Source organism: Scyliorhinus canicula, chromosome 22 (assembly GCF_902713615.1).
Source record: "Scyliorhinus canicula chromosome 22, sScyCan1.1, whole genome shotgun sequence".
NCBI lineage: Eukaryota > Metazoa > Chordata > Chondrichthyes > Carcharhiniformes > Scyliorhinidae > Scyliorhinus > Scyliorhinus canicula.
Genome location: NC_052167.1, coordinates 27,305,530 through 27,331,565, shown reverse-complemented (window position 1 = coordinate 27,331,565; position 26,036 = coordinate 27,305,530). Strand labels below are relative to the sequence as shown.

General features: G+C 52.8%; 1 protein-coding gene across 2 annotated transcripts in view; it reads left to right on the top strand.

Annotated features, from left to right (window-relative positions):
* pdlim1 (PDZ and LIM domain 1 (elfin)) overlaps positions 1-26,036 on the top strand; it is a 144,765-nt gene that overhangs the window by 84,185 nt on the left and 34,544 nt on the right. For both annotated transcript variants that reach the window (XM_038783021.1, XM_038783022.1), the window contains exon 2: positions 831-982. In XM_038783021.1, the coding sequence (XP_038638949.1) occupies positions 831-982 (152 nt within the window). The remainder of the gene's footprint in view (positions 1-830; positions 983-26,036) is intronic.

Here is a 26,036-nt window from a genome sequence, read left to right as displayed (position 1 = left end):
CATCTCGTTCCCTCGTCCAAATCATCAATATATAATGTGAACAGTTGGGATCCTAGCACTGATCTCTGCGGCACCCCACTAGTCACTGCCTGCCAATCAGAAAAAGACCCATTTATTCCAACGTTTTGCTTCCTGTCTGCAAACCAACATTCTACCCATTTTAAGACACTGTCTGAAATGAAATGAAATGAAATGAAAATGAAAATCGCTTATTGTCACAAGTAGGCTTCAATGAAGTTACTGTGAAAATCCCCTAGTCGCCACATTCCAGCGCCTGTCCGGGGAGGCTGGTACGGGAATCGAACCGTGCTGCTGGCCTGCTTGGTCTGCTTTAAAAGCCAACGATTTAGCCCAGTGAGCTAAACCAGCACCTTTAATCCCATTTGCCTTAACTTTACATAGTAATCTGCTATGTGAGACCTTGTCGAAACCCTTCTGAAGGTCTAAATAAACCACATCCACCAGTTCTCCCTGGTCAACTCTTACCAGTTACATCTTCAAAAAAATTCTCGTAGATTTGTCAAGCGTGATTTCCCATTTCGTAAATCCATGCTGACTTTGTCTGATTACACCCCTGCTTTCCAAATGCTGTGCTATGAAATCTTAGATAATGGACTCCAGCAACTTTGCTACGACCGGCGTTAGGCTGACCGGTCTATAAATCCCTGTTTTCTCTCTACCTTCCTTTTTGAATAGCGGGGTCACAGGGCCAGATGCCTGACTAGAGTTCAGCTTTGGCTGATATGTGAGGGAAGAGTTAGGGAGCAGGAGATGTTGATCTGAGCTTTGAACCTTTGGTGATCACAATGTCCTCCTCTTCCCTTTGTCAGATAACTCCAGGGAGCAAAGCCGATGCTGCCAAGCTCTGCATTGGGGATATGATCGTGTCCATTAATGGGGAGACAACCGAAGGAATGACACACTTGGAAGCTCAGAGCAAGATCAAGGGATGTGGAGATGAACTGAACTTCCTGATTTCCAGGTACAGCTTAAAGTTTTGCATTGAAAAGGGAAATATTTCGCTTCTTTTTTTGTGGCTGGACATTAGCTCAAATGGTCCGCCAGTGATAGGCTCACAGGTTGGCTGAAGTTACTCTCAGCTGCTTCCGAGGTGTGGCCAGAGCCAGCAGGCTGGTCCCTGGGTCAGAAGGTGCCCGGTTGAAATCCCACTCCAGAAGGCTCCAGCTCTAATCTGAGGCTAGCAGGCCCTGAAGGAATGCTGCGCTGTCGGAGATGCTGTTGTCGTAGCTGAGGCGTTGAACGGAAGCCCTGACAGGGGGGGTCGGCAACTATGATTAAATGTATTTCTGGAGGTTTCATCACATGATCCGTATCTCACTCCTCCCCCCCCCCCCCCCCCCCCACCTCCACACCCCCTCCACACCCACCAATGCTTCAGCCATTTGTCGGCCATCTTTGTGCTCTCCTCTGCCAACTGGACGATGTCTACAACCTTTTTCGAGGGAAAAACGGAAAGAGAATGGCAAAACAATCGGTTAAAAAAAAAAAAATCTCCTAATGTTTTTCTTGCCAGGGTCGCACACAGCAATTCTGGAGATTGACCTTCAATTTCTGGAGACTCCAAGCCAGTCCTGGAGGGTTGGCAACCCTGTGAGTCTCCTCGGGTGGGTAAAACATCCCATGATGCTCGTGGAGGCGAAGGGTGTCCTGGCCAATATTCCTCCCAAGACCAAAACTACATATCAGTTTATCAGGCTAATTCATTTCTGCTTGCATTTCGAAAGTATTGAACTGACTGTAAAATGCTTTGAGGCATTGTGCAAAGGTGGTTTTCAATTCTTTTTCTCAGTTTCACAAAGTCATGCAAGGCATCTTAGTTTGCCTTTTGTAACTGCACGCACTTAACGAACATTTAACAATCCCTCCCTCAACCCTAAAACAATTCATCGACTACCTACTCCCCTGCTTTTAGCTCCTGACTGAGGCTAATTCCTTAAAGTGAGATATGAACGGACGGTATCTATTGCGAAATCCCTCCTCAATCCCTCTCAAGCTCAGTTTAACCTTCTCTAGGCTCAGGCACTCCCTTAAGTCTCCCAGCCATGCGGAGGCTCAGGGTGGAGCAAATGGCCTCCATCCCAATAGGATCTGCTTCCTCGGAGGCGAAGGCTAAGAGATCTGCCCCCGCCCTTGTTGGGCGCTCCGTCAAGTCTGACACCCCGAATATGGCCCTCAGGGGACTGGGTTCTCGGTCCATCTGTAACACTGCCAACATGGCACTAAAGAAGATGCCCCAGAACTTCCTCAGTTTTAGGCACAATCGAAACGTGCACATGATTGACTGACGCCCTCCCGCACCTTTCACAAAAATTCTCAACCTCTTCCAACAGACGACTCATACTCAACCTCGTCAAATATGTTCTGTGAACTACCTTCAACTGTATTGGTGCCAACCTTGCGCAGGAGGTTGATGCATTTACCCTCCGTAAAATCTCGCACCAAACCCTTCCTCCAAGTCTCCCCCAATTCCTCCTCCCATTTGGCTTTCACCCCATCCAGGGATTCTGATCCTGCTCCCATAATGTCCGCACAAGTAGCCGAGGTAACTCCCCCCTCTATTCCCAACACCACCAACACCTCTTCCAGCAAAGAAAAAGGGGTAACTGGGAATGTAAGGACGGTCTTCTTTACGAAAGCCCGTACCTGAGGCTTCAGATGGTTTCACAGGTTGGCGCAACATTGAGGGCCGAAGGGCCCGTACTGCGCTGTAGTGTTCTATGTTCTATGTTCTATCTAAAGCCCTTCCTCCTCGGGAGCTCCTATTTCTCCCTCAATTCTTCAAATATTACAAATGCCCTTAGAACATAGAACAGTACAGCACAGAACAGACCCTTCGGCCCTCGATGTTGTGCCGAGCCATGATCACCCTACTCAAACCCACGTATCCACCCTATACCCGTAACCCCCCCCCTCCCCACCTCCCTAATCTTACTTTTTTAGGACACTACGGGCAATTTAGCATGGCCAATCCACCTAACCCGCACATCTTTGGACTGTGGGAGGAAACCGGAGCACCCGGAGGAAACCCACGCACACAGGGGGAGGACGTGCAGACTCCGCACAGACAGTGACCCAGCTGGGAATTGAACCTGGGACCCTGGAGCTGTGAAGCATTTATGCTAACCACCATGCTAATGTGCTGCCCTTCCAGGAACAAGTCTTTCAATGTGATCACACCTTTTCCCTCCCAGTCTTGGAATCCAGTGTCTATTTTTGGCCGTTCAAACAGATGGTTTTCTCGGACTGGCATCGGTTTCGATCCTGCCGTCAACTTAAGCTAACTTTTGCGAAACTGCTTCTGTATCTTCAGTGTTGCCACAACAATCAGGCTCTTCGAGCATTTCCACGGTGCCCTTAAAGAACAAAGAACAATACAGCACAGGAACAGGCCCCTCGGCCCTCCAAGTCTGTACCGGTCATGATACCAACCTTGGCCAAAACCCTCAGCACTTCCTTGTGCCGTATCCCTCCACACCCATCCTATCCATGTATTTGTCGAGAAGCCTTTTGAGCGCTGTTACTGTATCTGTGTCCACTATCTCCCCTGACAGCACGTTCCAGCTGCTCACCTGCATCGCACATCTCTAAACCTTGCCCCACGGGCTTTAAACCTATGCCCCCTGGTGACTGACCCCCTTCACTCTGGGAAAGAGTGCCTGCCCATCTACTCTATCCATGCCTCTCATAATCTTGTAGACCTCTATCAGGTCACCCCTCAACCTCTATGTTAGACCTACCAAAATGCAATACCTCACATTTGTCCAGATTAAACTCCATTTGCCACTTCTCTGCTCAAATCGCCAACCTATCTATGTCCTGCCGTATCCCCTGACAATCCTCAACACTATTTGCCACTCCAGCAACCTTGGTGTCATCTGCGAACGTACGAATCAGACCAGCTACATTTTCCTCCAAGTTTTAAATACTGATGTGTTGCTGACCTACAGGAGCTTGGGAGTAACTGTCTTAAAATTACAGTGAACGAGCGGACGGGGCAAGGTCTTAATCCATCTCATTGCTGGCTCCAAAAACCAGTTCAAATCCAAGCGGGATCCAATTCATGGTCTCCACAAGAGAGACATACAAGATCCAAGCTGACGCGAAAAGGCGTTTCACCTCATCCTGGTCTTGATCTGATGCTTCGTCGGAGCCAAAAGGCCCAGAAGCGAATGGAGATAATTCCTCTGCACCTGGAGTCACTGTGCTGAACTGCAATGTGGCAACTTAACTCACGCTGATCTGGGACCTTGGTACCTGCACAGTTTGACCATACAACCATAAGACACAGGAGCAGAATTAGGCCTCTCGGCCCATCGAGTCTGCTCCGCCATTCAATCATGGCTGATATTGTTCTCATCCCCATTCTCCTGCCTTCTCCCCATTTTACTCACTAACCCATCAGTGAAAGATAGATAGAGATAGAGAAATACAGCACAGAACAGGCCCTTCGGCCCACGATGTTGCGCCGAACTTTTGTCCTAGGTTAATCAAAGAATTTTGGACAATTTTTCATGGCCAATCCACCCAACCTGCACATCTTTGGACTGTGGGAGGAAACCGGAGTACCCGGAGGAAACCCACGCAGTCACGGGGAGGATGTGCAGATTCCACACAGACAGTGACCCAAGTCGAAATTGAACTTGGGACCCTGGAGCTGTGAAGCAATTGTGCTATCCACAATGCTACCGTGCTACCCTTAAGAAGTTAACCTACACTCCATTATTCTACCCTAATCCATGTACCTATCCAATAGCCGCTTGAAGGTCCCTAACGTTTCCGACTCAACTACTTCCACAGGCAGTGCATTCCATGCCCCCACTACTCTCTGGGTAAAGAACCTACCTCTGACATCCCCTCTATATCTTCCACCATTTATCTTAAATTTATGTCCCCTTGTAATGGTGTGTTCCACCCGGGGAAATAGTCTCTGACTGTCTACTCTATCTATTCCCCTAATCATCTTATAAACCTCTATCAAGTCGCCCCTCATCCTTCTCCGTTCTAATGAGTAAAGGCCTAGCACCCTCAACCTTTCCTCGTAAGACCTACTCTCCATTCCAGGCAACATCCTGGTAAATCTCCTTTGCACCTTTTCCAAAGCTTCCACATCCTTCCTAAAATGAGGCGACCAGAACTGCACACAGTACTCCAAATGTGGCCTGACCAAGGTTTTGTACAGCTGAAAGAAAGCTAGAAACTGTGTCAATCCGGGAGTGGGCCACATCGACGCAAATCGACAACACTAGGGTAGCTGGGCTGCGGTGTATTGTTAAAATATTTGGAGTGCTTTGATGTTCTGATTTTGTTGGTTTTCATGTTGCACTCCCTGGATATTATCTGTGTGTCTGTGCAATGTGTTTTTATTGGCTCTCACTTCTATCACATTGAATTGGCATTTTCCCAAACATGTTTCTTTGCTCCAAAACCTGGCATGTTGCGTGAATCCAAGTGCTTCGATATCGGAATACCATCGGAAAAAGCATCCCAGTGCCAGCATTCCCCCCGGATTTGTGTGGAGAGTGCAAATTGTGAAAAGATGGGATTGGGTAAATTCAGCTTTGCCTTGTCAATAGCAACAATGAGAGAAGACAATGGTCAGCAACATTGGGAGAGAGAGGGACAGAGATGGCCAGGGAGAGAGGGGAGGGAGAGAGATAGGGACAGAGATGGCCAGGGAGAGAGGGGAGGGAGAGAGAGAGGGACAGAGATGGCCAGGGAGAGAGGGGAGGGAGGGAGAGAGAGGGACAGAGATGGCCAGGGAGAGAGGGGAGGGAGAGAGAGAGGGACAGAGATGGCCAGGGAGAGAGGGGAGGGAGGGAGAGAGGGACAGAGATGGCCAGGGAGAGAGGGGAGGGAGGGAGAGAGGGACAGATGGCCAGGGAGAGAGGGGAGGGAGAGAGAGAGGGACAGATGGCCAGGGAGAGAGGGGAGGGAGAGAGAGAGAGGGACAGAGATGGCCAGGGAGAGAGGGGAGAGAGAGAGAGCGAGAGGGGACAGAGATGGCCAGGGAGAGAGGGGAGGGAGAGAGAGAGAGGGACAGAGATGGCCAGGGAGAGAGGGGAGAGAGAGAGAGAGAGAGAGGGACAGAGATGGCCAGGGAGAGAGGGGAGGGAGAGAGAGAGAGGGGACAGAGATGGCCAGGGAGAGAGGGGGAGGGAGAGAGAGAGGGACAGAGATGGCCAGGGAGAGAGGGGAGGGAGAGAGAGGGACAGAGATGGCCAGGGAGAGAGGGGAGGAAGAGAGAGGGGGACAGATGGCCAGGGAGAGAGGGGAGGGGAGAGAGAGGGACAGAGATGGCCAGGGAGAGAGGGGAGAGAGAGAGAGAGGGACAGATGGCCAGGGAGAGAGGGAGGGAGAGAGAGAGAGAGAGGGGCAGATATGGCCAGGGAGAGAGGGGAAGGAGAGAGAGATGGGCACAGAGATGGCCAGGGAGAGAGGGGAGAGAGAGAGAGAGGGGGACAGAGATGGCCAGGGAGAGAGGGGAGGGAGAGAGAGAGGGGACAGAGATGGCCAGGGAGAGAGGGGAGGAAGAGAGAGGGGGACAGATGGCCAGGGAGAGAGGGGAGGGGAGAGAGAGGGACAGAGATGGCCAGGGAGAGAGGGGAGAGAGAGAGAGAGTGACAGATGGCCAGGGGAGAGGGAGGGAGGGAGAGGAGAGAGAGGGGACAGAGATGGCCAGGGAGAGAGGGGAGGGAGAGAGAGAGAGGGACAGAGATGGCCAGGGAGAGAGGGGAGGGAGAGAGAGAGGACAGATGGCCAGGGAGAGAGGGGAGGGAGAGAGAGAGAGGGACAGAGATGGCCAGGGAGAGAGGGGAGAGAGAGAGCGAGAGGGACAGAGATGGCCAGGGAGAGAGGGGAGGGAGAGAGAGAGAGGGACAGAGATGGCCAGGGAGAGAGGGGAGAGAGAGAGAGAGAGAGAGAGGGACAGAGATGGCCAGGGAGAGAGGGGAGGGAGAGAGAGAGAGGGACAGAGATGGCCAGGGAGAGAGGGGAGGGAGAGAGAGAGGGACAGAGATGGCCAGGGAGAGAGGGGAGGGCGCGAGAGAGGGGACAGAGATGGCCAGGGAGAGAGGGGAGGGAGAGAGAGAGAGGGACAGAGATGGCCAGGGAGAGAGGGGAGGGAGAGAGATAGGGACAGATGGCCAGGGAGAGAGGGGAGGGAGAGAGAGAGGGACAGAGATGGCCAGGGAGAGAGGGGAGGAAGAGAGAGGGGGACAGATGGCCAGGGAGAGAGGGGAGGGGAGGGACAGAGATGGCCAGGGAGAGAGGGGAGAGAGAGAGAGAGGGACAGATGGCCAGGGAGAGAGGGGAGGGAGAGAGAGAGAGAGAGAGGGGCAGATATGGCCAGGGAGAGAGGGGAAGGAGAGAGAGATGGGCACAGAGATGGCCAGGGAGCGAGGGGAGAGAGAGAGAGAGGGGGACAGAGATGGCCAGGGAGAGAGGGGAGGGAGAGAGAGAGAGGGGACAGAGATGGCCAGGGAGAGAGGGGAGGGAGAGAGAGAGAGGGACAGAGATGGCCAGGGAGAGAGGGAGGGAGAGAGAGGGACAGAGATGGCCAGGGAGAGAGGGGAGGGATAGAGGGACAGATGGCCAGGGAGAGAGGGGAGGGAGAGAGAGAGGGACAGATGGCCAGGAAGAGAGGGGAGGGAGAGTGAGAGGGACAGAGGTGGCCAGGGAGAGAGGGGAGGGAGGGAGAGAAGGACAGATGGACAGGTAAGGAGGGGAGGGAGAGAGAGAGGGACAGAGATGGCCAGGGAGAGAGGGGAGGGAGAGAGAGGGACAGAGATGGCCAGGGAGAGAGGGGAGGGCGCGAGAGAGGGACAGAGATGGCCAGGGAGAGAGGGGAGAGAGAGAGAGGGACAGAGATGGCCAGGGAGAGAGGGGAGGGAGAGAGAGAGAGAGGGACAGAGATGGCCAGGGAGAGAGGGGAGGGAGAGAGAGGGACAGAGATGGCCAGGGAGAGAGGGGAGGGGATAGAGGGACAGATGGCCAGGGAGAGAGGGGAGGGAGAGAGAGAGGGACAGATGGCCAGGAAGAGAGGGGAGGGAGAGTGAGAGGGACAGAGGTGGCCAGGGAGAGAGGGGAGGGAGGGAGAGAAGGACAGATGGACAGGGAGAGAGGGGAGGGAGAGAGAGAGGGACAGAGATGGCCAGGGAGAGAGGGGAGGGAGAGAGAGGGACAGAGATGGCCAGGGAGAGAGGGGAGGGCGCGAGAGAGGGACAGAGATGGCCAGGTAGAGAGGGGAGGGAGAGAGAGAGAGGGACAGAGATGGCCAGGGAGAGAGGGGAGGGAGAGAGATAGGGACAGAGATGGCCAGGGAGGGAGGGGAGGGAGAGAGAGAGGGACAGAGATGGCCAGGGAGAGAGGGGAGGAAGAGAGAGGGGGACAGATGGCCAGGGAGAGAGGGGAGGGGAGAGAGAGGGACAGAGATGGCCAGGGAGAGAGGGGAGAGAGAGAGAGAGGGACAGATGGCCAGGGAGAGAGGGGAGGGAGAGAGAGAGAGAGAGGGGCAGATATGGCCAGGGAGAGAGGGGAAGGAGAGAGAGATGGGCACAGAGATGGCCAGGGAGAGAGGGGAGAGAGAGAGAGAGGGGGACAGAGATGGCCAGGGAGAGAGGGGAGGGAGAGAGAGAGAGGGACAGAGATGGCCAGGGAGAGAGGGGAGGGAGAGAGAGAGAGGGACAGAGATGGCCAGGGAGAGAGGGGAGGGAGAGAGAGGGACAGAGATGGCCAGGGAGAGAGGGGAGGGATAGAGGGACAGATGGCCAGGGAGAGAGGGGAGGGAGAGAGAGAGGGACAGATGGCCAGGAAGAAAGGGGAGGGAGAGTGAGAGGGACAGAGGTGGCCAGGGAGAGAGGGGAGGGAGGGAGAGAAGGACAGATGGCCAGGGAGAGAGGGGAGGGAGAGAGAGAGAGGGACAGAGATGGCCAGGGAGAGAGGGGAGGGAGAGAGAGGGCCAGATGGCCAGGGGGAGAGGGGAGGGAGAGAGAGAGAGGGGACAGAGATGGCCAGGAAGAGAGGGGAGGGAGAGAGAGAGAGGGACAGAGATGGCCAGGGAGAGAGGGGAGGGAGAGAGAGAGAGGGAAAGAGATGGCCAGGGAGAGAGGGGAGAGAGCGAGAGGGACAGAGATGGCCAGGGAGAGAGGGGAGGGAGAGAGGGACAGAGATGGCCAGGGAGAGAGGGGAGGGAGGGAGAGAGGGACAGATGGCCAGGGAGAGAGGGGAGGGAGAGAGAGAGAGGGACAGAGATGGCCAGGGAGAGAGGGGAGAGAGAGAGAGAGGGACAGATGGCCAGGGAGAGAGGGGAGGGAGAGAGAGAGGGACAGAGATGGCCAGGGAGAGAGGGGAAGGAGAGAGAGGGGGACAGAGATGGCTAGGGAGAGAGAGAGGGACCCAGAGAGAGTAGGAGATGGACATAAAAACAGGGATTGAGACAGACAGAGATAGACAGAGAGAGAGGAGGCAGAGAGAAAGAGACGGAGGTGGGCAGAGAGGGAAATAGAGAAGGAGGTGGACAGAGAGAGAGAGATGGAGATGGACAGAGAGAGGATGGAAATGGACAAAGAGAAAGATGGAGATAGACGGAGAGAGACAGAGATGGAGATGGACAGAGAGAGGAGATGAGACCGTTGCCCAGATTTGCAGACATGTGTGACTAAATATTTTTCTCCTGGGTTTAGATAATGATCTTGAGCTGATTGCTGTGAAGAGCTCTCTCTGGTGTTTATACTGCCACTTTAAAAAAAACGCATTTATGGGATGTTAGGTCAGCATTTACTGCCCATCCCTAGTTGCCCTTCAGAGTGTGGTGGTGAGCTGCCTTCTTGAACCACTGCAGTCCTTGAGATGTAGGTACACTGACTGTGCTGTTAGGGCGGGAGTTCCAGGATGTTGCCCCAGCAACAGGAAGGAACGGCCGATATATTTCCCAGTCAGGTTGGTGAGTGACTTGGAGGGGAACCTCCAGGTGGTGGGGTTCCCAGGTATCTGCTGCTCTTGTCCTTCTAGATGGTAGTGGTCGTGGGTTTCGAAGGTGCTGCCTTGATGAGTTACTGCAGTGCATCTTGTAGATGGTACATACGGCTGCCACTGCTCGTCGGTGGTGGAAGGTTTGAATGTTTGTGGAAGGGGAGCAATCAAGCGGGGCTGTTTTGCCCTGGATGGTATCGAGCTTCTTGAGTGTTGCTGGAGCTGCACTCATCCAGGCAAATGGAGAGTATTCCATCACACTCCTGACTTGTGCCTTGTAGATGGTGGACAGGCTTTGGGAGGGGTCAGGAGGTGAGTTACTTTCCGTAGGATTGCTAACCTTTGACCTGTCCTGGTCGCCACAGTATTAATGTGGTTAGTCCAGTTCAGTTTCTCATCAATGGTAACCCCCAGATGTTGATTGTGGGGGATTTAGCGATGGTAATGCCACTGAATGTCAAAGGGCGATGGTTAGATCCTCTCTTGTAGGAGATGGTCATTGCCTGGCATTTGTGAGGCGTGAATGGTTTGTCACTTGTCAGCCCGAGCCTGGATATTGTCCAGGTCTTGCTGCATCTGGACATGGACGGCTTCATTATCTGAGGAGTCATGAATGATGCTGAACATTGTGCTGTCATCTGCAAACATCCCCACTTCTGACCTTATGATGGAAGGGAGGTCATTGATGAAGCAGCTGAAGATGATTGGGCCGAGGACACGACCCTGAGGAACTCCTGCAGTGATGTCCTGGAACTGAGATGATTGACCTCCAATCACCACAATCATTTTTCTTTGTGCCAGGTATGACCCCAACCAGCGGAGAGTTTCCCCCCTGATTCCCATTGACTCCAGTTTAGCTAGGGCTCCTTGATGCCAAACTCGGTCAAATGCCGGCTTGATGTCGAGGGCAGTCACTCTGACCTCACCTCTGGCATTCAGCATTTTTGTCCATGTTTGAACCAAGTCTGTCATGAGGTCAGGAGCTGAGTGACCCTGGTGGAACCCTAACTGAGCGTCCGTGAGTTAATTGCTGAGTTAATGCCGCTCAATAGCACTGTTGATGACTGTGTCATCCATTGTGCTCTCCTCTAACGTCAATGGGAAGCGAGTCTGAGTGTTCTTAAAAGATCTGGGATAAGTGGGGAGTACAGACACTGGGTAATGAAGTTAAATGAAATTGTCAATATTTGGTGTAAGGTTAAACCGATTGGCCTGTTTCACGCCACCTTGCATCATGACTTTGGCATTTTGCATGGGCTCAATGCTCAGGGAGGGAGAGCGGAGGGAGTTTGGATTTCTGCTGTGAGATCGGAGACCCAGGAATGAGTGGGCTTTCCTGTCAGCTGATCAGTTGTGGTGGGATTCCGTCTGACGTTGCCTTGCTTTCCATGTGGGTCCTTTGGTTAGTTCAGTGGGCTGGACGGCTGGTCCGTGATACGGAGTGGCGCCAACACCGTGGGTTCAATTCCCGTACCGGCTGAGGTTATTCACGAAGGCCCCGCCTTCTCAACCTCGCCCCTCTCTGAGGTGTGGTGACCCTCAGGTTAAATCACTGCCAGTCAGCTCCCCCCCCCCACTCAAAAGGGAAAGCAGCCACTGGGAATTAGAATTAGAACAGTACAGCACAGAACAGGCCCTTCGGCCCTCAATGTGGTGCCGAGCAATGATCGCCCTACTCAGGCCCACGTATCCACCCTATACCAGTAACCCAACAACCCCCATTAACATTATTTTTTAGGACACTAAGGGCAATTTAGCATGGCCAATCCACCCAACCTGCACATCTTTGGACTGTGGGAGGAAACCGGAGCACCCGGAGGAAACCCACGCACACACGGGGAGGACGTGCAGACTCCGCACAGACAGTGACCCAGCGGGGAATCGAACCTGGGACCCTGGAGCTGTGAAACATTGATGCTAACCACCATGCTACCGTGCTGCCCCTAATGTGGAGACTTCACATATCTTCATGAACTAATTAGCCTCCAGCTACACGAGCACATTCAATACGGAACATGTCAAAGCCTGGGAACAATTTGCACATAGGGAAATGCGGTGCCGTAGGTCTGTAGGTTTACAGCTGGTTTATTTTTTAAGTGCCAGCAAACACATTTTGCTCATGAAGACATTGTCTCCCACATTCCTGAGGCTAATCCAGGGACTGAGATGTGCTTTTATTTTCTGGGCAGTGTGTCATTTCTCCTCAGCCGGGGAAGCCGACTGATGTTCAGTTTTTATTAGTTCCTTTTTCATTCGGCTTCCGATTTCCACGTGCCCCTCACCTTCACTAGAAAGCCTCTTCCCATCTTACGGAGATTCTGAACGTCACCCCTTAGTGTTCAGTGATATTGGGCCGGATTCTTCAGTCTCCCAACCCTGCCGGAGGAACCAGAGATTTGCAGAATTCCAGCCATTATCATCATTCAAACTCCCCTCCCCCTCCCCCATTTCAACATCCTGAGGGTTGCCATTGACCAGAAACTGAACTGGACTAACCATATTGATACTGTGGCTGCCAGAGTAGGTCAGTACGTTGTGTAATGTCGTAATATACACACAAGTATATGATGGTGCACAGACAGACACTGACTGACACACTGAATGACCAATCAACACACAGAACACAGCAGCCAATCACCATACAGGACACGGCCACTATAAAGCCAGAGGGCGCTAGTTTTCCCGCTCATTCGGGATGCAGCCTCTGAGACAGCCAGAGCCCGTGAGCAGCAATAGGAACATCCACCATGTGCTCGCAGTATAGTCTGGTCAGGTTAGCCTCAGGTCTCCAGTCAACTTAACATAGTGTCAACCCACAGTGCAAGTATGTTTAACAGCTCATAGTTAAATAAAATAGAGTTGTACTTCTACAAGTGTTGGTAGCCTGTCTCTCTCATTGCTATGGTAAACACAGTCCTCGCAGACCCAGCATACACAACACATCAAGTAACTCACCCCTTCTGACTCCCCAAAGCCTGTCCACCATCTACAAGGCACAAGTCAGGAGTGCGATGGAATACTCTCCACTTGCCTGGATGAGCGCAGCTCCAACAACACTCAAGAAGCTCGACACCATCCAGGATAAAGCAGCCCCGCTTGATTGGTGCCCCATCCACAAGCATTCACTCCCTCCACCATAGACGGCAGCCGTGTGTACCATCTACAAGATGCACTTCAGAAACTCATCAAGGCTCCTTAGACAGCACCTTCCAAACCCTCGACCACTACCATCTAGAAGGACAAGAGCAGCAGAGACCTGGGAACCCCACCACCTGGAGGTTCCCCTTCAATTCACTCACCGCCCCAACTTGGAAATATATCAGCCGTTCCTTCATCATTGAAATCCGGGAACTTCCTTCCTAACCGCACAGTGGGTATACCTACACCAGAGGGACTGCAGCGGGTTCAAGAAGGCAGCTCACCGCCACCTTCTCAAAGGAATTATTGAACCTCTGTACAATTTGTAGAACCAGGAATCATCAGCGATTCACAGAAAAGTATGCTTGCAGATGATGCTGATTTATAAGTTGATGAAATATAAGATGCGTAGCCAAGTAGTGTATTCAGAAATGAATTCCCATTCCTGTTTTCAGGATTAGGAAAACTGAAAACAGAATATCACATCACCCTCAGGGTGGATGATATGCCTCTGGGTGGATCTCTCCGACTTCCCAGCCGCGTGGTTCTGGATTGCGGGATTCTCTGATCTTGTCGATGGGAATTCGCATTGAAGCCATCCACCGGGAAACCGGTGGAGGGGTACCCCTCCAGCGAGTAGACAAAAAGAAAGAGGAGTTTGAACACTCAAGGAATTGCTGAAAAAGAATGAAAATATTAACTTAGTTCTTCTGAACTGCAGAATCTCACCGCTTAAAATAAAAAAGTGTTCTTGCCATCAGAAATATTAGACCATAAGACCATAAGACATAGGAGTGGAAGTAAGGCCATTCGGCCCATCGAGTCCACTCCGCCATTCAATCATGGCTGATGGGCATTTCAACTCCACCTACCAGCATTCTCCCCGTAGATAAGAAAATATTGATGGGAAGATGGGCGTGAACCCAGCTTCCAGCCCCACAACAATCACGACAACTGAACATTACCTCAGACGACCGTGAGGAAGTTAGAACAAAGAAAAGTACAGCCAGGAACAGGCCCTTCGGCCCTCCAAGCCTGCGCCGACCATGCTGCCCGTCTAACCTTAAATCTTCTACACTTCCGAGACCCATATACCCTCTCAGGAAATGGGAGGAGTAACAAAGAGGCTGTCAAGCTCTTCATTTTGACTTCAGGCACAGAGCAGGGAGACTGGAGAGGGCTACACCCCGGGGAGAGAGTGAGGACATGGGATCAGGAGGACACGGGATGCAGCATTCACGTAGCTTCTGCTTGTACCTGGTTTTCTACGAGGACAGGCACCTCAATGTCATTAATTTCGACTTTGGGCGGCTGCCTGTGTGGAGTTTGCACTTTCTCCCATCTGGAGAAAATGGTGGCTAATCCATAGAATCCTTACAGTGTAGAGGGCCATTCGTCCCATCGAGTCTGCACTGACTCTCCACAGGAGAACCCTACCTAGGCCCACTTCCCCGCCCTGTGACCCTGCACATTGATCATGACCAATCCACCTAACCTGCACATCTTTGGGCTGTGGGAGGAAACCGGGGCACTCGGAGGTAACCAACGTAGTGTTATGGGCCAGGGTTTAGAGAACCCCAAAGTGTACCATGGAGTTCACCTGACCCACAAATTTTACTAGATTGTGGTATGGGGAGCACATGGCCCACTCTACAGGTGTGGTACAGCAGAAATGGAAAAGTATTTTTTAAAGCAAAACAATGTTTATTCTATGAACTCAAGTTAATCTTTTTAAAACAAACAGTGAACATCTTAGCAACCACCAATTCAAATACAACCCCCGATGTATACAACACTAAGGAATCCTGAATAACTTCCCAAACAACATCCAGAAGACAAAAGAAATACCTTTTAACAGAAGCACATCAGGTTTACATTCACTACTGAGAACATTTACAATTCTGAATTCACCAAATGATCAAGAGGCCATCTTTTCATGGCAGAGAGAACAGCAGTACACTTGCTTTGGCTGGCTTCAGCTCCAACACTGAAAACAAAACCAAAAAAACACAGACACGTCCAAGCTTTTCTCAAAGTGAAACTAAAAGCAGAGGCAGATCTCAGTTCCACCCACCCTCTGACATCACTGCCATGAATGTCACTTTAAGAAATGTTTGTTACTTGCAGTAACATGAGCAGGCAAACATTTCTTAAAGTGACATTCTCATGACAGCAGATAGGGGGAGAAAGTGCAGACTCCGCACAGACAGTGACCCAAGGCCGGAATCGAACCCGGGTCCCTGACGCTGTGAAGCAACAGTGCTTTTTTTTTTATAAATTTAGATTACCCAATTATTTTTTCCAATTAAGGGGCAATTTAGCGTGGCCAATCCACCTACTTTGCACATTTTTGGGTTGTGGGGGCGAAACCCACGCAGACACGGGGAGAATGTGCAAACTCCACACGGACAGTGACCCAGAGCCGGGATCGAACCTGGGACCTCAGCGCCGTGAGGCGGTTATGCTAACCACTTGGCCACCGTGCTGCCCGTGAAGCAACAGTGCTGACCACCCGTGCCACCCTCAGGACAAGCTCATGTATTAAAGCGAGCTTCGCGGGGGCCCCCCTTTTGCATTACTCCTCTGAGGGGGGGGGGGGGGTGGGGGGGAGAATATTCCAAAACCCAGTCACACCGGAGAGAATGACATTTTTCGATGCTCTGCGGATTTTGAGCCTGTGGAGAGTGCGGCCTATGTGCCTGGAGAATGGACTAAGAGCAGGGTTGCAGGTGGTAGTGGTGGTGGGGGTAGGGGGGGGGGGGGGGGGGGGGTGCAGTGTCAACTGACGCAAACTGCAGGAAAACACTCAACCAGTCTTGCCAACCCTAGCCTAATGCAGCTGAAACACTGCGGAAGTGTGGCCATGTTGGATGAACATTCCGGAAGGTTTTCTTCGTTCCACGTTTCTGACAAGACACTTTTGCCCTCCTGTTCTCCTTATTGAACTTCCCACTGGTTAATCTGAGTCCTTTTCAGCTGTTGCACTTCATCTCTCTTTTTATCAGCCCCGTGCACTCATTTCCTTTCCAGCATCCTGCCGTTGACAATGTTTCCTGTGGGTGTGGTGGCTCTGTGCTCTGCTCGACTGTCTCCGCTGCCCGCTGTGGTCATGTCCTATCCACCATCGCCGAATTGCTGCGGACGCCTCACGGTCGCTGTGCCTAGCTCCGGGATCTCATACCAGGCTGGAGAAGGAGTCCCCTGGGGTGTGGCCCTCACTCAGCAGGCCAACATTCTGCGCCCTTTCCTGGCTACCCGAAGACGGTGAAGATAGGGTATCGTCTTCTGTTGCTGCAATCCGTATCGCTACCACTGAGCTGAGTCTGCTATTCACTCGGTCAATATGTTCAAGAGAGAGGTCAATAGATTTTTGGCCACTCAGGAAATCAAGGGATATGCAGATAATATGGATTGAGATACATTATCAGCCATGATCTTATTGAATGGTAGTGCAGGCTTGATGGGCTGAATGGCCTAATCCAGCTCCTTCTTCCACTCTTTAAATGGGTTCTGAAGGGTGAGGGCAAAGGTCATGTCACTTAGAATAGATCACAGAATCCCGACAGTGCAGACGGAAGTTATTCGGCCCATCAAAAGAGCACCCTACCTCGGCTCAAACCCCTGCCCTACCCCAGTAATCCACCCTAACCGTTGGACATTCAGGGGCAATTTATGACGGCCAATCCACCTAACCTGCACATCTTTGGACTGTGGGAGGAAACCGGAGCACCCGGAGGAAACCCACGCAGACACGGCGAGAAGGTGCAAACTCCACATAAAACTCCCAAAGCCGGAATCGAACCTGGGCCCCTGGAGCTGTGAGGCAGCAATGCTAGCCACTGTGCAACCGTGTTCCCCCGCGTTGTGCCTTTGCTCCAACGTCTCGCCTGTTGTGACTGCAATGTTTTGTGGAGTTTATATAATACAAATGGGGGAGTGGGACTGGGTAGGGTGCTCTTGCAGAGGGATGGCGTAGACCAGGTGGGCCGAATGGCCACCTTCTGCAGCATAGGAATTTGACGATTCATTAAAGCCGTCACCCAGCCGTCGCTAACCCCAGTTTGCCGGTTGTGGTTCATGAGAAAAGACTTGCATTTATTGAACTGCTGACCCCATCCTCCTCCCCTATCTCCCCCCCCCACCCCACCACCTCCAGTAAAAACACAACGTTTCCACCCTGCGAACCACCCTGTGCCAAGTTTGTTCCTGGCAGAGGGCATTGAGGGGGAGGTGCCCCTGCTTTTCTGTCAAGCGTGCTTCGCAATCCAAATGGTATGAAAGGAATTTTGTGTCAAACAATGCCCAGGTCTATCGCAAGGCATTCTGGTCCGTCTCCTTGTGTTGGTGACCATTCTGGGGAAGCAACGTTGTGAGTAAATTGCTGGAGGAGGCTAACAATAGAGCAGACCTTTTCTGTACCCATATACAGACACAAGACTGTCTCTATTGATCCATTTTCCCGGCTCGTTCCCATTTAAGGGGTGGGCTAGCCTGCACTGATAGAGTTCGGCTCTCGCTGATTTATATCAAATTCATATTTAGAAGCCTTGGATGTGTGATGGTTTTGGCGTCTCTGTTATTTCGCCAGCATCGGGTTGTTTTAAATAGAGTTAGCTGAGCTGTTTTTTTCCAGCTGTTAATGTGAGCTTTCCCTTGTCACACTCTGCACGGAGCAGAAAGAAAGTCCTTTTTCTCCCCCGAACGTGACCAAAGATCGTACTACCTCCGCTCGTTTATGGTTTTGAGAGCAGAGTTGGCCTCGGTGGCTGGCCGAGGATTCCTTTTTGACCTGTGCTCGCAGTCCGCCCGACCCTCCATTTTAAAATTCTCAGCCTTGTGTCCAGATGCCTTCCTGGCCTCATCTCTGTAACCTTTTCCAGCCCTGTGACCCTCAAAGATCATTTCAACCCCTCCAATTCCAGCCTCTTGCTCACCCGCAATTTCCTTCAGTCCGCCACTGACGGTCAGGTCTTCCCTCAACTCTTTCACGCACGAACATACAAACGCAACGGCAGGAGCCACTAGGCCCCTCAGGCCTGCCCCACCATTCCACACGATGGTGGCTGATCTGACTGTGACCTCGACCCCACATTCCTGCTGACTCCCAGTGACCTTTTACCCCCCTGTCAATCAAGAATGTTTTATCAGCCTTAAAAATATTCACGGATTCTGTTTCCACTGCCTCCTGAGGAAGAGAGTTCCAGAGACACACCACCCTCGGAGAGAAAAGATTTCTCCTCATCTCGGACTTGGACGGGCGACCCCTTATTTTGAAACAGTGACCCCGAGTTTTAGATTCTCCAACAAGAGGAAACATCCTCTCCACGTACACCCTGCCAGGATCTTGGCAGGGATTCTACCCTACCCGACGGGGCGGGGGGGGTCCCGGTGGGCCGGAATGGCGACAACCACTCCGGCGTCAGGCCTCCCCAAAGGTGTGGACCTTTGAGGTTAGGGGCTAGGCCCGCGCCGGAGTGGTTCCCGCTCCGTCGGCCGGCGCGAATGGCCTTTGGCGCCCTGCCAGCCGGGGCCGAAAGGCCTTCGCAGGCCAGCGGACGTCCGCGTATGCGCCGGAGCGTCAGCAGTCATCCCGGCGCATGCGCGGGGAGGGGGTCTCTTCTGCCTCCGCCATGGTGGAGGCCGTGGCGGAGGCGGGAGAACAAGAGTGCCCCCACGGCACAGGCCTGCCCACCGATCGATGGACCCCGAACGCGGGCCAGGCCACTGTGGGGGCACCCCTCGGGGCCAGATGACCCCGCGCCCCCCCCCCCAGAACCCCGGCGCCCGCCCGCGCCGCCAATCCCGCCGGCACCAGACGTGCTTTGATTCCCGCCGGCGGGAACGGTTTGTCAGCAGCGGGACTTAGGCCGATCGCGGGCCGGAGAATCGCCGCGGGGGGCCCGCCGACCAGCGCGGCGTGTTTCCCGCCCCCGCCAATTCCCGGGTGGCGGAGAATTCAGGCCACGGCGGGGGCAGGTTTGACGCCGGCCTGGGGATTCTCCGACCCCCCGAGGTTAGAGATCCCAGGACCATGGGCGGGATTCACCCCTACCCGGCGGGTCCCAGTGTAGCGGAGTGGCGCCAACCACTCCGGCGTCAGGCCTCCCCAAAGGTGTGGAATTCTCCGCAGCTTTAGGGGCCAAACCCTCATATTGTGGGTCTAGGCCTGCGCCGGAGTGGCTCCCGCTCCGCCAACTGGCGCCAAAACCAGCACCAACGGCCTTTGGCGCCTGCCGCCCGGCATCGGGGCTGGTCGAAAGGCCTTCGCCGGTTCGCGCATGCGCGCATCCGGCGGATGAAAAAGAGTGCCCCTACGGCACAGGCCCGCCCACCGATCGGTGGGCCCCGATTGCGGGCCTGGCCACCGTGGGGGCACCCCCCCGGGGGCCCGCTCACGCCGCCAGTCCTGCCGCCACCAGAGGTGGTTGAAACCACGGCGGCGGGAGAGGCCTCTCAGCGGCGGGACTTCGGCCCATCGCGGGCCGGGGAATCACCGCGGGGGGCACGCCGATCGGCAGGGCGTGATTCCCGCCCCCGCCAATTCCCAGGTGGTGGAGAATTCCGGCCACGCGGGGGCGGGATTTTCGCCAGTCCCGGGCAATTCTCCGACCCTGCGGGGGGTTGGAGAATTTCGCCCCAGATCCCAACATCTGTTAGGATACATTTTTTTTTAAATTTGTAAAAATGTGAGGAAAGGATACTTCACTCCAGAGTGATTCCACTGACCAATAGAACAAAGATCAAAACAACACGGGAACCGACCCGTCCGCCCGCCAAACCTGTACCAGTCATGATACCAAACTCTTCCAAAACACTCAGCACTTCCTTGAGCCGTATCCCTCTATACCCATCCATCCATGTGTTTGTCAAAATGCCTTTTGAACGTCGTTAATGTATCTGCTTCCACAACCTCCCCTGACAACGTGTTCCAGGCACTCACCACCCTCTGTGTAAAAACCTGCCTCTCACATCTCCTCTAAACTTTGCCCCATGGACCTTAAACCTATGCCCCCTGGTGACTGACCCCTCCACCCTGGGAAAGAGTGCCTGCCGATCCACTCTATCCAGGCCCCTCATAATCTTGTAGACCTCTTATCAATTCACCCAACTTTCCACGATGGTCCTCGAGGAACGAAAGATTATTCTACTGGGCACCGTAGCGAGCTACCGGGGTGAAATATTGCATTTTGTACAATAGGTCTCTTTTACATTAAAACAAACTTTATTCTTAACACAAGTTTAAATGCATGAACACCACGGAAAATAGTTTTCCAATTAACAGTTAAACAATTCTGAATAATAAACGGAAACACTTTAACTTCTAACTGATACCTCTTCTATCTCGAATTAAGCAAAGTCCATCAGAGGTCAAAAGCCACTTAGAAATAAAGTTAGCAATCAGAGGGATTCTTGCTCACCCTTGGATGGAGATTTCTTGGAAAGATTCCTTGGAGAGAGAGAGAGAGAGAAACATGGTCAGACACCGGCTGCAAGTCTTGCTGTCTTTGGGAGACTAAAACGAAACTGTCTGCTGCAGACCTGGTTCCTCTGATTACTTACATCATCCTTATCCCACTCACTTGCCCTGATCTGCGTACCGAAATGTAAACACAAATATCTCAAATTATCTACTCCTCAGGGAATCTCCAGCAATCAATACAAAATTTTTTTAGGCCTTAGATGAACATATACATGGTTGGAATGAATGATAATCACACCTTTATGACATCTTAATTGCACCTTTTGCAGACACAGAGTCGTTCTGCGATGGCTCTGCCATCATCAGCTAAGACCTCAACAGATAACCTTTGTCCCCAAAAAGCCACCCCTGCAGCCTGGGGTAACCCTTGAAAATTCCAGGCATTTGCAGTTGCCCCCGGTTGAAGCTGTCATGCCCGCTCCCAGGGAAAATTCACACACGTGGTCACCTTATCTAGTGGTCACACAACAGCTGGACATTGAGGGAGTGGAACCCCTTCATGCTGATGAAGGGGACTCTCTGATGCCATGGGGCGCGTAGAGCGACGTGGGTGGTCGATCATTGACTGCCCCCTGTGGCAGACCAGCTATTGTGCCAGATTCGGTAGCCCCCCTCGTCCTGCTGGGCCTGGTCCACGTCAAAATGAATGAACTCCAAAGCCCTCGAGGTCACGGACGCACCTATGGGCGGATAACTGCTCAGCCCTGGAACGAACCCATCGGATGGAAGTTGAGGGCAGTCGTGACCTTCATGGTCACAGGGAGAGGCTGTCCTCCACCGCCACATGCCGCCAAGTTGAACAGAATGTAGCACAGATTCCCCACTGTCTCCCTGGTGAGGCGGTCTCCTGGTGAGGCGGAGTCTCCTGCGGCACATGTTGTGCTACCACTCAATGAAGGACACATGGGTCCTGTGCACCCTCGCTCTCCACCTTCGCCTTCGAGGCCCGTGTTCGGCTGGTGTGGTCTCCAGCCCTTCAGCCTGCCCTGAACTCGCCCCACCAGTCACCTTTGGCCTCCTGCCAAGTTGGCCCCTCCTTTATTCCCAGGGTTCAGGCAGGAGGTGACTATGGTCGCCAGTCCCTCATGGACAGGGCCAAGTGGATGGCGGTGTCCACTCCGGGGACTAATGAAACCTCATGGCAGACACTTGTGTCTGGCACAGAGGCAGTCACAGTCCCTCTCGACCCCTGAACCCTGAACTTTCACCCCTACCCTGGCCGTCGAGACTGTAGCCAGCTGACATTAACTCTTTTCATTTACAAGTACATTTATTGAGATTTTCCATTTTAAAGAATAACGTCAGCTTTGCCAAATGCACCTGTCACAGCCTCCTCTCGTTGTGAATCAGGTCCATCTGCGGTCAGGGGAAAGGGAGATCGGGTTTATCCTTACAAAACAAAAGAAAAAAAACATGAAAACCCCAGTGCTCAGAGTAGGGAGTTACGTATAAGCTCCATGACGCAACTGAACCTCAATCCAGGCTCTGGACGGAAGCAAAATCACTCCAGGCAAATGTCAGGAGAGGAGCGTCACGGACACGTTGGCATTACGATCAAACTGACCAGGGTCTCCCAGAGAAGCAAGAGGGAGAGAGAGAGACTCCAGCAGTGAGAAAACAATCCCAACCTCGAGGGAGGGCCTTGAGAAACTTTGTCCTCACGAAAGATAAAGATACGGGACGGAATTTTCCATCCTGCCGCCCCCATTTTCTGGTGCGTCGAGCCCCCCCCCCCCCCACCACCACCGGCAGCGGGATCCTCCGTCCCATCAGCCGGCTAATGGGGCTTCCCACCGGGAAATCCGCGGGCTCGAGTGCGCTGCCGGCGAAACGGAGGATTCCGCCGACGGTGAATCCAGCACGCGGATTCTTATTTAAAAAAAATAAATTTAGTGTGCCCAATTCTGTTTTCCGATTAAGGGGCAATTTAGCGCGGCCAATCCACCGAGCCTGCACATCTTTTTGGGTTGTGGGGGGCGAAACCCACGCAGACACGGGGAGGGTGTGCAAACTCCACACGGACAGTGACCCAGGGCTGGGATCGAACCTGGGACCTCAGCGCCGTGAGGCAGCAGGGCTAACCCGCCCACGGATTCTTAAATTCGGTAACATAAAACGACACAACGTAAATAATGCCAAAACGAAACCCACCATCCTATCCCCACTCATCCTCCCCAATAACAAAACGGAACGAAACTGCACAGGGCAGGGAGTGGGCCCAGGTAGAACATAGAACATGCAGAGCAGAGGGAGGCCATTCGGCCCATCGAGTCTGCACCAACCCACTTAAGCCCTCACTACCACCCTATCCCCATAACCCCAATGACCCCACCCAACACTAAGGGCAATTTTGGACACCAAGGGCAATTTAGCATGGCCAATCCACCTAACCTGCACATAGAACATAGAACATAGAACAGTACAGCACAGAACAGGCCTTTCGGCCCTCAATGTTGTGCCGAGCCATGATCACCCTACTCAAACCCACGTATCCACCCTATACCCGTAACCCAACAACCCCCCCTTAACCTTACTACATCTTTGGACTGTGGGAGGAAACCGGAGCACCCGGAGGAAACCCACGCAGACACGGGGAGGATGTGCAGACTCCGCACAGACAGAGACCCAAGTCAGAATCGAACCTGGGACCCTGGCGCTGTGAAGCCACAGTGCTATCCACTTGTGCTACCGTGCCGCCGCTCTTTTGGGAAAGAATGAGAAACAAATTATCAGATTGTTTGTGGAACCTTGTTCTGCACAAACTACAATGTCCTTTTAATACGGTTAAGTCGCCATAGTCCCAGATGACCACAGGCTGCTTTCCCCTTTGAGGGGGGGAGCTGACTGGTGGTGACTTAACCTGAGGATCACCCACACCTCGGGCGAGGGGCGAGGTTGAGCCGGTGCAGGAACTGAACATGCGTTGTTGGCCTCGCTCTGCCTCACGGACCAGCTAGCCAGCTAACTGTGCTCAACTGGCCTCCGTGTCCTATATTACAATAGTGAACATACTTCGGAAGTGCCACATTGGCTGTAAAAGGCTTTTGGGCCTGTCATATTTTTCAGGCTTATTGGCTGCTGCAGGAACTGCTCCACAGGAAAATGAAGTCTCTATATCTTTTGGACACCGTGCAAGTTCTGCCAGAATCACAATCAGAATACAGCTCCGTGGGAAACACGGGTGATTGCAAGTCTCTGGGAAGCCCATCTTGTGGCTGGCAGATTCTAAAGCTGGCAGAAAAGCAACAATCTTGCGCGATTGGGACTGGGGTTTGCTCTCCTGAACTTCTTGGCATCCACCGGTTTAAAAATAGTTGCAAGCTCTCCGGAGTGAGGGATGTATTCGCTGCACAAACATGACTGTGATGCACATCGCGAAGGGATTTCAAATCGGGGTTGTCTGCGATCCCGGGAAGTAAAAGTCCACAAACCAGAGAACAGGGTCCTGAGGAGATTGCCAGTGTTCGGCTTCTCTACGCTGACGTGTTCTGATCAATATGATGTTGGCTTGAATCTCCAAATTAAGCAAGTCATCAAAGCACGTCGTCGGGCGGGATTATCCTGGTCTTGTCAAAGGCGACGTTCCCCAACCCCCCCACCCCCCGATGTCCCCCCCCCCCCCCCCCCCCCCCCCCCCCCCCCCCCCCTGGATACACACACACACACAGCGGGCTCCCCTGCAATGGGGCAGTCATACAAAACGCCATAGTCTTCGGCCAGACGGGAAGATACCACCAGTTGGGTGACCAATGACGAGCTGCTTCTGCAACTGGAAAATCCCGGCCTTAGTCTCGGTTATGTGGCCATTAAATACCTTGTGAACCCACTTCGCAATCTCCGGAGGAAACCCACTGGATCGCCTCGGAAACTGTTGGCCTGGCAACGTGTGACCAGCTGAACTCCAATGACAGGTTGCCACATCTGACATATGTTCCGATTCATCTGTCCTGATTGGTTTGAAAGATCCTCAATACAGATTCTCAAAGAGCTTTGCAGGGCAGAAGGAGGCCATTTGGCCCATCGAGTCTGCACCGCACCTCAGAAAGAGCACCCTACCTAAGCCCACTCCCCCACCCTATCCCCGTAACCCCACCCTTTCTTTGGAGACCAAGGGACAATTTAGCATGGCCAATCCACCTAAACTGCACATCTTTGGACTGTGGGAGGAAACCGGAGCACCCGGGGGAAGCCCACGCACACACGGGGGAGAAGGTGCAGACTCCGCACAGTCACCCGAGGCAGGACTCAAACCCTGTATAGAACCTTAGTTCGGCCACACTTGGAGTATAGAGTTCAATTCTGGTCGCCACACTACCAGAAGGATGTGGAAGCTTTAGAGAGGGTGCAGAAGCGATTTACCAGGATGTTGCCTGGTATGGAGGGCATTAGCTATGAGGAGAGGTTGAATAAACTTGGTTTGTTTTCACTGGAACGAAGGAGGTTGAGGGGCGACCTGATAGAGGTCTACAAAATGATAGTCAGAGACTTTTTCCCAGGGTAGAGGGGCCAACTACTAGGGGGCATAGGTTTAAGGTGCGAGGGGCAAGGTTTAGAGGAGATGTACGAGGCAAGTGTTTTACACAGAGGGTAGTGGGTGCCTGGAACTCGCTGTCGGAGGAGGTGGTGGAAGCAGGGACGATAGTGACATTTAAGGGGCATCTTGACAAATACATGAATAGGATGGGAATAGAGGGATACGGACCCCGGACGTGTCCTAGATTTTAGTTTAGACGGGCAGCATGGTCAGCACAGGCTTGGAGGGCAGAAGGGCCTGTTCCTGTGCTGGACTTATCTTTGTTCTTTGTCTCTGTGAGGTGGCAGTGCTAACCACTGTGCCACCCATGTTGTAAATTAAATTAATTTGATCCGTCAACCCATTCTCAGTCTATGCTTAGGAAATAAAGGCTATGGGCCAAGTGCTGGTGAATGGGATTAGGTGGGCAGCTCAGATGTTTTTCGCGTGTCAGTGCAGACTCGATGGGCTGGAGGGACTCGTCTGCGCTGTGTGATTCTGTGATCTTTTATTTACAAAGCACTCACCCACACTGCTAAGACATTTTGAACTGTTTTGCAACCAATTAAGCATTTTTTTGAAATGTAGTCCCTATTTTGCAGACAAACCCATTAGCCAATGAGGTAAGCAGCCAGGCGAAGCATAGAAACACAGGAAATTGGTGCAGGAGGAGGCCATTCGGCCCTTCGAGACTACCCCACCATTCAATATGATCATGGCTGATCATGCAAATTCAGTATCCCATTCCCGCTTTCTCTCCATACCCCTTGATCCCGTTCAGCTGCAAGGACCACGACCAGCTCCCTCTTGAATATATCCAATGAACTGGGTGGGCAGCACGGTAGCATGGTGATTAGCATAAATGCTTCACAGCTCCAGGGTCCCAGGTTCGATTCCCGGCTGGGTCACTGTCTG